The sequence below is a fragment of the Protopterus annectens genome, chromosome 2.part1 (genome assembly GCF_019279795.1).
Source record: "Protopterus annectens isolate FY-2018-M chromosome 2.part1, PAN1.0, whole genome shotgun sequence".
In the NCBI taxonomy this organism is placed as follows: Eukaryota; Metazoa; Chordata; order Ceratodontiformes; family Protopteridae; genus Protopterus; species Protopterus annectens.
This window is the reverse complement of record NC_056729.1, coordinates 333,382,169-333,394,530: the sequence shown is the minus strand read 5'-3', so window position 1 is coordinate 333,394,530 and position 12,362 is coordinate 333,382,169. Positions and strand designations below refer to the sequence as shown.

General features: G+C 37.6%; 1 protein-coding gene across 2 annotated transcripts in view; it reads left to right on the top strand.

Annotated features, from left to right (window-relative positions):
• Nucleotides 1–12,362, top strand: part of SLC34A2 (solute carrier family 34 member 2) — a 477,602-nt gene that overhangs the window by 201,375 nt on the left and 263,865 nt on the right. For both annotated transcript variants that reach the window (XM_044062162.1, XM_044062161.1), the window contains 2 exons: nucleotides 5,880–5,982; nucleotides 6,079–6,216. In XM_044062162.1, coding sequence (XP_043918097.1) covers nucleotides 5,883–5,982; nucleotides 6,079–6,216 — 238 coding nt within the window. In that variant the 5' untranslated portion in view covers nucleotides 5,880–5,882. The remainder of the gene's footprint in view (nucleotides 1–5,879; nucleotides 5,983–6,078; nucleotides 6,217–12,362) is intronic.

The following is a 12,362-nucleotide window of genomic DNA, read 5'->3' as shown; positions in this document are numbered from 1 at the left end:
TAATGCATGCATTTTTTCATTAGCTGAACTGAAGCACAGACACAAGGCTATGAATTGGGAGACTTGCAAGTTTCATTGATAAGAAATAAAACCATGTGTGGAATGGTTAGGCAAAAGGCACATTATTAAGGGAAAATAACACAGAACAAAATAAGTGGTGTGCAGATTAATTGAACTTTCAAATATACATCTTAAAACCATGAATAACGAGCTGGGAGTATATAAATAAAGGATGCTAGTGAAAATAAGAGACAAATCCAACAATTGCTAAAAGCAATGAAAATAAAAACAAAAATGTTAGTGACCAGATGCATGGCATTGCGCAATATATGAGCAGGCTGAAAACACACCTAATGGAAGCTATATAGCTACAGGCACAATAAAGCTCATTGCAAAGCAATTAATAGAGGTTGTAGGATTTGTAATGATCACAACCATTTCATAAAAGTCTGTACAAGCATGCAGTATTTACACTGTTTACAGGGGATGAATGCAAAACACCCGCGGTGGTTTTGCTGTGGTAGCGTTGTCGCCTCACAGTAAGACGCTGTCCAGTTCGATTCTCAGCTAGAGCATCTTCTGTGTGGAGACATGCGTGAATAAGTGTAACTTCGTTGAACGGGTAATCACCACACGCCAAGAAGGATAGCCTCACTCCGTTGAAACACTCCGTTTATTGCAATAAGAAACAGCACAAACCACATTAACGCTGACACACTGTAGTAAAACTTTTTCGTCGTGAACTTATATACACGGACTGCCTCATGCAGGAACAAAGAACTGTAGCTGGAATATCTGGGAGCACACAGAAGACAGGCAAAGGCCTTAACCTTCAAGCAGAACAACTTCAGTCTCTGTCTGTGCTCAGTTAAGCCTGATACAAGGGGTGGCCTGTGGGAAGAAATACTAGAGAGTAAAGAGCTTTGGTGGCAGGTCAACCTTGACGCTAGTGTAAAACCAGGAATGAATGAATTTATAACTATTTCCCCACTTCTTAAAATAAGAGCTAACAAAGTTTAATTTATTCTGGTGTAATTTCTATGGATGGACACCAGAGGGGGTAAATATACATGTATTTATATACATAAAAATGATGAAGGAGAAGTTGACAACAAAATAAATACCTCCGTCCTTAAGCTTCTTTTAATATAACATGTGTTTTTTTTTTTTTTTTTTTTTTATGAAGTTGTTTTTAAAAATATTTATTCAATATTTATATATTTTATGGTTAATTTAAATATTTAAACAGACAGATATAAGATTTGAAAAGGATTAGGGTAACATTAAATTAAAGCACAAGGCACTTTACAAGGAATGCATTAATATGCAAGAAATGGTTCATGTGATTTGTCAGTTTGATTTTTAAAGCAGGAATTTCATTGGTTTTTAATTAAAATCAATTAGTGTTTAAAGTATTTAAGTTGATGGTTAATTGTGTATTTTGTCTGATGAAGTCCTTTGGTTAGGACGAAAACGCATGGGATTTATGTTGTGAATAAAAGCGTTAACCAAGTTCTGGTTTAACTGTGTTTTGCTGGTCTGAGACGTTATTCAAGGAGTATGGTCCGTGGTCGTTGGCATCTTTTTCTTGGATTCTTGGTTTTAATAGGTGCCTATCTTTCTTTTGTGGATTTTATTTATATATGTTACTCAGGGTATAGCTCTGATCCACATGGATGTTTTTCTGACTCACCCTGAGAACACTGTCTGTTTAAGTGACTTGCAGAGAGTCACATAGTAGGCAAATGGAGGCTGTGTGAATCAAACCCTGGAGTACAGAAAGTATTTTATTAATAGCTCACAGTTTAATGCTCAGCACTAACTATTAGATCAGAGAGTGCCAGTCTCAAAACATTCTCAGGAGTTTGAAAAAGATTACATATAGGTCCCAGATGGAAACTTCATTGTCACATAGGTTGCAAAACTGAGATATGCTAGTGAAAAGAGTGCATGGATGAGCAACTTCACTTACAAAATCCAGGTAAACCTTGAAAAGAAAGATTTTTCAGGTTTGTTTGGCAAAGCTAAAAATCTGTAAAACCAGGATAAATGATAAACATGAAAATAAATTATGGATGCTAACTGAATTATGCACTGAGAACACCAGTACTATTATTAATTACACAAATGGGGAACGGGTACTTTTGTCTGAGATGTTTATTAATTTCAGGTAGCAATTACAACATGCCATCTAATGTACCCCATTTTATTAGTGATCGCAGCATCATTGTGTTATCTCTGCCCAAAATGCTATTTTTGCACACTAAGTGAAGGAAAAATCTATTAAAGACTGAACTATAATGTCATAATAGTTTCTGAGGCAAGGTTCTAAAATCAATAATTTGATTCGAAATGTTACAAAATTGCCATAGTTGAGCAGCTGCCTTTAGTTTTGTAAACATGTTCAGGGCACGTTTGATGTTTTTGTCTAAATATTCCACATGCTATCTAAGAGGCTGTTTCATGAACCACACATGATTCCATCACTATCCAGATTTCTCCTGAAATGTGATTTTGTACATTTGTGTAATCACCAGTTTGGATGGAACAGCACTAAAACACTGTCCTCATGAAGTAGATTCCTAAAATAAATAGTCTATATAAATTTGTTCTAAATTACTGGTAACTGACATAGTTATAAGTCAATGTTAATTATGAGAAACAAAGATTCCTAAAATTTGGAAATATGTTTATACTTAAAGCATACAACACTGCCATTTCTTCATATATTATCATGAAAGTGATAACTGCCATTTATTAACTCAGGATGTTTTTATTCTGAAATGGAGACTTTGCCTGACAGTGAAACTTTGCGAGCAAGGTATAATACTGGATTGTGATTCAGAAAGACGTGGGTGTTGAGTATAAGCAGTCTGTCCCTTTGTGTAAGATAGTTAGGCTCAGTGCCATTCAGCAAGTGCATAAAATGATTTCTTCAATGCTAAAGCTCAGTGTAGGCAGCTCTGTGTCTTAGTATTGCATGCTTACGTCTCTGGTAACCTGTTATACATTCATGCAACTAGTTCATAAGTTACTGCTAGGCTAGCTGCCCTTCTGGGCCATTTTAAGCCTAGCCAGTTTCACTCAAAGCTGAGAATCAAACACTGTGCTTTGTATCTGTGAGGTAAACACCTTAACTATTTTGCCATCCCCCAACCCCTTAGAGAAGTCAAACCACCAGGAGATGTACTACCAAGGCAAGGCTTAAACTCAAGTATCGTTACTTAGCGTATAAAATCAGCACCTTAACCCTTTGCTGCAAACCCTTGGTACTAGCATTAGACCTAGGCTGTAGCTGTGGCTGCCCTCCGCAGCTACAGAAGCATTTCAGTTTATTTTATGTATTTTATATTAGTTAATGAATAAAATCGCTCTTGGTCATTCACTGAGCTGCTCAGAGAAGCCTGCCACCATGATATTACTGCAGTGTCAGGTTGTTTGGTAACAGTACCCTGATAAGGGAAAGCAGCTGCCTGTTAACTTAGTGCAGCATTGTAACTTGGTGGTTAAGATCATTGCTACACACCTCCAGGGTTCACTCCTGATATCTGCTCAGTACATTTGTGGAATTTCCATGTTTTTGACTGTGTCTGCATAGATTTTCCCCAGCTGTTCTGTTTGCCTCACAAAAAAAAAAAACTGCTTGTGGATTGGCTAGTGTCTGTATTTGCACGTATTGTTTTTGGTGTGGCCCAGATCATGGCTGAAAAGGACTGATGATGAATAATTCACTTACTCGGTTAATGGTTCAGAAAATTAAATAATGACATTTATCCAAAGCACAATACTAGAATTACATAGTACTGAGTACTTTGTACGACAACTGATAAAGAAAAAATGATGGAGTCTTGAAAAAAATCGTAAAGTTTCTATTTTCTTCATTATGCTGAAACTTCAGAGTTAGTTATAAAATTTAGGAGGGGCATTGGGCTATAACTTCTCGTACTGAAGATTGCCCTTTTCATATGACTTATTATAAATTCAAGAAACTTTACAATCCTGTGATTATTGCTGTGTGCCTTTACGACAAAAATCACCATGCCGTTGTCCAAGATATATATCAAACTGCATAATTAATTATTGATAAGGATTCCATTTCTGAATCACATGGAAACACTTGGCATAGGAAAAAGACCTAAGTGACCTTATTGCTGAGCTCCAGCATGGAGCTCATGAATTGGAGCCATGAACTTTTCACTGCTTCAGTACAGGAGGAAAGATTAAGAAAATATACTGTGACATTTATTGTTGTAGGTGGTAGCCAAGAAATAAGAGTAAACTGACTTGACAAAATATGAAGAATGCCTAATGAAATGTCTCGCTTGCAAGATTTACTGGATCAAGATATATTTAAAGATTGGAGATACTAAAGCATTTATAGGAAAATACTGCAAATTTAACTTACAATTATACTTCTGAAACTGTTAACATGCTTATGATGTACATTTTTAATTTTAAATACTAATAAATTACATTTTCTTCACTGCTGAAAGTTTAGACAAGTTCATTAAAACACCAAAACTTGAAGCTGGGTTTTCGGCTGGTTCTGTGGGATAGAGAGCTAAAGCCCTGTCTATGACCCCAACACCCCAGGTTTCGCTAGTATCCCAGGTGTTGGAGTAGGTAATAAGGGGAAGTGGAGTGAGATCCCAATGCCAGCTAGGGGTCAATTGCAGTCCCAACTGACACTGCTTTGACCTTTACCAGAGGTAAGAGAATAATGCACCAGCATGTAGGATCAGGGTAATAGTTTGGTCAGACCTAGCAGTGTGTGTTCACTACAGTTGCAATTGGCTCATGTGTAGAAGTGTGCATGTACTGTGCAATAGCACTGGTGCCCTGCTCTGCCAGGTACACATAGAAGGCTGGAATTAGGCTGCATGCAAAATTAGGCCCTTTGTTACTGCTTGGATGAAAGCTCCTCTGCCAGTCAGCTCTTTATGTATTGATCAATTAAGGATAATAATACACTGATAAGGTTACTCTCCACTGGAAAATCCCCCAATGGGATGAAGTGAAGTGCATCAGTTTGACTCAATAAGGAGGAGGTTGGCAGGTGGGAGGAGGCCTGAAGACCTTGAAGAAAAAGGCACAAGCCTCCTTATAATTCAATAAATGTAACCTCTGTACTTCAACAGAATTCAGTACAATAGCACGAAACTTACAACCAGGCTCATATGGCACAAATAATTAATAATTATTATTTTAAAAGCTTCCTGATACCAGCTACTCCAGCTTTTAGTGTATGAATGGAAATGATTCATCCCACACACCTCCAGCAGTGCATCAAAAGGAAGCTGTTATTATTATTCCCCATCACAGTGATCCTGCTATGTTTTATAAATGTGAAGTCAACATATACATGCACTACTTCCTTATGAGCTTCTTTACTGTAGTTGACCTGTAAACATCAACTAAATAGTCTAGTTTTTCATTAAAGCCAGTGAGGTATTAAAGACTACATTATTCACTTTATACCAAAAATCATTTCATTAATTATTTTATTTATTATTTACATTTCTAGCACTTAAAAACAAATCAGTCATCTAAGACACCTGAAAAAAATAATACAGAATCAAACCCTCAGCAACATGAATTTGCCAGACATTTTGTATTGAAATTATAGTGCAGTTTTTTGACACATATGTTATGTATACAAGACATGGGAAGGCAAAGAGATATACTTTCTGATGTTTCACATGGATATTTTACACAGACTGCTGACTGGTTAGTTCTAAAGGAACACTGATATTTCTTTTGAAGTTAATAACAATACTTTCAGTTCATGTACAAGGTTTACTTCAATTGAAGACAATTATTTCATAGAGACAGGAAGGTAAACTGAGGTGTAGATAATAACATTTCTTTTTTTTTCTCAGACAATGGCTCCACGACCTGAACTGGAAGGCAACCATCGCAAAGATGGCCTTACGGATCCACCCATGCATATTGCAATGAATGGATTTCCAGTAGAAAAGAATGGCAAGTGCACCACCTGCTGGTGATAACAGTGTATTTTTATCTTAAAATGTTGCTGTTTGACACATTTTTTTTTATTTCCTCCATTTTTAACTGTAGGGAACATTAAGAAAGAACAGCTGGCAGGTGCTGAAGACTTGCCACCTGCTTACTCTACTATCAACCTAGTAGACGAGGAGCCAGCTGATGACCCCTGGTCCATGCCAGAGCTGCAGAGTAGTGGGCCAAAGTTTTCAGGTAACAAATATGAGCTGGTCATTCTCTTGCATTTATCTTTTATTGAACAGCATCTGTTTCTCTCCTACACACACACACACACACACACACACACACACACACACACACACACACACACACACACACACACACACACACACACACACACACACACACACACACACACACACACACACGCACGCACACACACACACACACACACACACACACACACACACACACACACACACACACAAACACACACATGCACACACACTATACATTCACACATTCATGTATTCATTTTTTATGCTTGCCAAGGAAGGGAGACAGGCATATTCTACATACCTACTTGAGGTAAGATGAGTGGGTTGTGTGAGATTTAATGCATATTCCAAGAAGGTGAACACTAAAAGCAGTGTACCTGACTTTTGAGGTTTACAGACTCTAAGTCAAACAATGAGACAAATACAAGGAATTGAGCATTTGACATGTATATTATTCATTGTATTTATGTAATGGATTTCTAAAATCTTTTAACCACTTTGTTTCACAAATAACACAACCATGATAAATCATAGAGCAATCTTCCAGCTCAGGAATGTTGCTAACAGTACAAAGGCAAGCTTTAAATGCAGCTGCACATAATTCACATAACCAAGGGAGTTGTGCCATAAGTAACAAAAGAGTTGGGCCACAGTGTAATGTCTTTCAATCTGAATGGTCTTACAGATAAACATAAAAAAGAAAGAGTAGTGAATTATATTAAAAAATGCAGAGTGCAAATAGTTATGCTAAGGGAGACACACCTGGAAATAACTGAGCATGTGAATTTGATAAAGAAAGGTTTTCTGGATGGTTATTCAGTGGAATATCTGGGACAAAGGAAAAGAGGAGCACTTATATTATTGCAAGAGGAGATTCAATAGTGACAGAAGAGGTAAACAAAAGATAATAATGGAAGATGCATAGTACTAAGGGGCTACTGGCTAGGGAGGAGGATTACACTGGCATGCATTTACATCACCCCTGTGATGATTGGGGAGAGATGGGCGAAGGCTGCCAGCCTAGTCAAATATAATTTGATATATAATTCTGATATTTGTAAATAAATGTAAAATACAGGCATGCTTTCTTGAGTGTAAAAGAATACTGTGAAATGTGGAACTGCAAAATATGTGACAACATTGCACTCTACTGGCCCAATGAAGCATGTTGTGACCCTTTCATGTTAGAGTTCATCTCCAGTGCGTCTGGATGAAGGTTTCATGCCCATTGTTTTAAGGCTAAAGTTTATGACCAGAATTTAGATGTGGAATGTGCTTTATTGCTCTGGTTTCTGTTAGAATATACATGTGAAATGACTTATATTGTTGTAAGTTTCAGAGTAGGTGTTAGATTGCTAAATAATGCAGTTTGAAGCCTGAGAACTCCAGACTAAGTGTCAAAAATGATGTAGTTTGGGAGGGCCTTAGAGACATGTTTGTTAGTAATGTTTAAATACTATTTCTCACAAAAGACTGAGAGCATTTTGGTCTTGGATATCTAACTCAGCACTCTGCCTATGCTTACATATAAGTTTTAGCACTGTGATTTCTTGTAGGAATAGTTAAAGCTCATAAAGATTAATTAGGTATTTTTCTTTGAAATCAGACTAGTCCTACTGTATTATTTTAAGTCTCTGTGTGATCTCTGAACTCTTAGATATCTCTGTGGTGTAGTAGTTTTGTCTTGTGTTTTAATTATTTATTATTAAATATTTTAAAACCTTCTACCTGTGGCTGGTTTATGTAGAGATAAATTATGCTTTTAGGGTACATTATATATTTATAGAGTTTACTGTCTAAGCTCTTCCAGTAAGCCTAGACTGAATAGTCACATTACCATTGGATAATAATATCACACAGTAATAATTGGACACCCTTTTAATGGCATTTTAGTAGCTGATATTATTAGCTGGGTGGTGGCAGGGATTACTACCGTATGGTCTGGGTAAAGGGGCACAGCTGGAGAATCTGTGTCAGCCTTTCCCAGGAGTGTCTGTGAATTTGTATAAATACTTGTATCAAAGTGTGTGTGTATGGTGTGTCAGCTACTTGGCAGGGACACGAAGCACTGGTTGGACAGAGAGGGTACTGGAGGTTTTAGCTTGCCCAGCTAGGCTGAGACCTGGACCCTATAACTGTGCCAGTGGAGAGTCTTACTGGGGACCTGGTGAGCAAGGGAGAAACCAGCCCCAGGCTGACTGTGATCTCTGGGTGTACTTAAGGGAAATTGTACTTTACTGTCTGCATTAGTTATCCTTTCCTCTCTTCTAGAAGACGACCTCCCTGGTGTTAGTGATGAGGATTGAGGCTCCTTGATTGTTGGGCCAGGGCATGGTCATCACAACCCCTAAAACTGTTATAATGGAGTTTAAGAAAATTCTAGGGGACATAATCAGCTTTCAGCAAGGAATATTACTTATAGGTGGAGACTGGAATTTGGTTTGCAACAGTGAAGATGTGTCGGGGGGCCTAGAAGGGAAAATATAACAAAAGAGGGTAGATTTTTGAAGAAAGTTATGAAAATGTCTGCCATGGAAGATGTGAATTCAGTATTAGAAGTTTGGAGTGAATTTACATATTACTTACCGGCATACAAAAACTGGACTAGGCTAGATAGATTTTATATCTCACAGGAACATGTACACTTAATTGAAGGTCTTGAAACACATCCAATAACTATTTCAGATCATGCGCCAATAATAACTAAAATAAAAACTCAAGATAATGAAAAAAAATGAGACACTGGCATTTTCTCACCTATTGGTTGAAAAGAGAGGAATTCAAGGAATGGGTTTTGGAATTAATTCAGGAGCTACTAGACAAGAGAATTTTCTTCTTAAAACATAGCTAGGGTTGGGATAAAATTAATGTGGAGTTTAAAGCTAGGGTGGAATAAAAGAAAGGGAGACATGGTTAAACAGTATCAATAATTATTTAGAGGGAATGGCAAATGGTAAAAGTCTTGCAAAATATATGGAATCACTCAGAACAAGAAAAGGAGCAGAATGCTAAACAGAAAATAAAGGATTACTTTCACAATATGCACGAGTTTAGAAAGATTGCTGTTAAGCAACTGTTTTTTGATAATAATTCTAGAACACAAAAACTTTTAGCATAACAATTCAGGCAACAGAAAGTGGAAAGGACTGTCACCAACCTTAGGGAGCCTATAACAAGGAAGATAACAAGAGAACCTGTAGAAGTATTAGAAATATTTCAGAAATGTTATGAAAGTTTGTATAAAGCAAAGAAATATGGAAATCAAGAAAAGGTGCAAATGGAAATGTTTATGGAAGAATTAAATTTGCCAGGGTTAGAGGTAGATAAGGCTCAATTACTAACACTTAGGATAGGAAGGGATGAGATAAAAATGGCTATGTATAACCAATCTACAGGAAAGTCCCCAGGAATAGACAGTATTCCTGTGGAAGTTTGGAAGCTAGGAGGGGAAAAAACTGATAAAGTTCTGGAAGGTTTTGTTTAACAGTATTTTAAGAGGAGGAGAAGTACCAGCATCCTGGAAGAAAGTGGTGGTAACAGTAATAACTAAAGAGGGTAAAGATCCATCGGATCCAGGTTCATACAGGCCCATTTCAACACTAAATCATGATTATAAAGTGTTTATGTCTCTAATGGCTAAAAGAATGACAAAAGTGATACCAAAATGGATAGATATGAATCAGCATGGTTTTGTGGTGGGGAAGCAAACATTTGACAATATTAACAGAGAACAGTGATGATCCAAAGGGAAGCCGAATGTAAGAAAGTACCACTTTTATTGGTGGGTCTTGATGCACAGAAAGCATTTGACAGAGTAGACTGGGACTTCATGAGCAGGGAAATGGAAGCATTTACTTTCCCTGATAAAATTATAAGGCTGATTAGAAGAATATATGAGGGATCTGAAGCGCAAATTAAGGTGGGTTGGGTCCTCTCTGATAATGTCTGCTTAAGTAAAGGAACCATGCAGGGTTGTCTGCTTTCCCCTTTGTTGTTTGCATTATATTTAGAACTATTGGCAACAAAATAAAAATTCAGAAATTCAACGATATAATTGGTATGGCAGTCAGGAAAAGCTGCTTCTATTTTCAGATGATATTATTTTATGCATGACAAAATCAGAAAGGGACATTACAGTGTTGAGGAACATTTTAAGACAGTTTCAGATCTACTCAGGATACACAATTAATGAAGCTAAAACAAAGGCAATAGCAGTAAATTATGTACCCACACACAAATTGGTCCAACAATATCCATATTTATGGGAATATGATAAAATGAAGTACTTTATTTATTTATTTTATTTTATTTATTTATTTTACATTTGTTTATGGGATAGTCCGACTGGATACATGTCCATTTTCAGTGGAGGCTCGGGGAGAAAAGCTCCAAATAGACAAACTTACATAGATTACACAAGAAGTTGGATAACATTAGAAAATATAAAACAAAGTGGTTATGTACAATGGCTTAGTAGTGTTCCCTAGTAGTGACCCACAATTCTCATGGACAGACACACTTAAAAGCAAGAGACATCAGATTGGATATAGAGCTTGGTGACTTAGTTGCATTTTATGATATTTACTGATTATGCTTTCAGTTTATAATTTAATCAGGGTTGGTACATGGGCAAAGCCAGTTCACTTTGAGATACTGTTTTAGTTTTTTTTTAAGAGACTTTTGAAGGATTGTAGGGTTATATAGTTTGGCAACAAATTCCAGGTTTTGCCATCAAAGTTGGCAAACAGAGATTCATCAGCAGAGTTATTAGCTTTGTGAGTTTGGACCAGTAGTTTGTTGGGTGACCGTAGGGATCTCAGGTTGCTATATGGCTTAATAATATTTATAAGTGAGAGGGTATCCTCAGGGTGGTACAGAATGTTGTGCGCTATTAAAAGCTGATTGAATTGAATTAAGCTGGGCAGTTCTAGCCACTCTAGTAGTTTCAAGTTCTGGCAGTGGTGTGCTCTATAGGTGGAGCCAGTGGCGGATCTGGCAATATGGTTGTAGCTATGGGACAGTTTACCTAGTTTGGATTTGTTGCGGTTTGAGAGTACAGGTGAGGCATATAAAAGAGTAGAGAGTAGGTGTGACCGAGCGACTGCAGTCCTAGCCAGTGGGGTTAAAAATGTCTTTGTTTCTATACAGTAATCCAAGCTTCTTATTGATGGACTGTATGGTTTTGTTGACCTGTAGGTCAAATTTGATATTATTGTCTATGATAACCCCTAGAAGTTTGGTGTGTTGATCTGGGGAGATAGTGGTACCATTATTAGATGTGACAGAGAATGAAAGTGTGGCAGATCTACTAGTGGGGGTGAAGAGTAGAAGTTTAGTTTTATTGGGGTTCAGCATTAGACGTTGGTTGGTGAGCCAGTTCTCAATAGTGTTAAATGTATTTTGGGTTAGGATTTGCAGTTCGAATGGGGAGGTGGCTGAGCAGATCAGTGTGGAACCATCTGCATATTGAATACAGGTAGCTTTAGGGATAGCAGTGTGAAGGTTGTTGATAAAAATATAGAAGAGTAGTGGACCTAGTATGGAGCCGTGAGGGACACCAAGTGTGAGAGGTAGCTGGCTGGAGAGTTTGCCCTGCCATAATACCACCTGTTGTCTACCAGTCAGGTAGGACTGGAACCACTGGATTGCGTGCTTATTGAGGGAAATAGATTTTAGAGAAAGAATGAGAAGTTCATGGTTGACCATGTCAAAGGCTTTTGATAGGTCAAGAAAGAGGGCGGAGGATAGCCTATTGTCATTCCTGTTTTGGTTTATGGCATTAGTAAAGGAAAGGAGGGCTGAGGTGGTGCTGTGGTATGGCTTGAAACCATGCTGGGAGTTGGATAGTAAGTTATTCTGTGTAAGGGATTGCATTAGTTGCTTGTGTACACATTTTTCCATTATTTTGGCTAGTGGGGAAAGATTGGCAATGGGTCTATAGTTGGATATGTCTGTAGAACTACCACCTTTATGGAGTGGGATGACATGGGATATTTTCCAGGGGGAGGGGATAGCACTTTTGGATAAGGTTCTGTTTATAAGGATAGATATGAGATATGCAATGGCATCTGCAGCTATTTGTAGGTACTCTGCAGGGAGGAGGTCAGCAGCGAGGGTGGT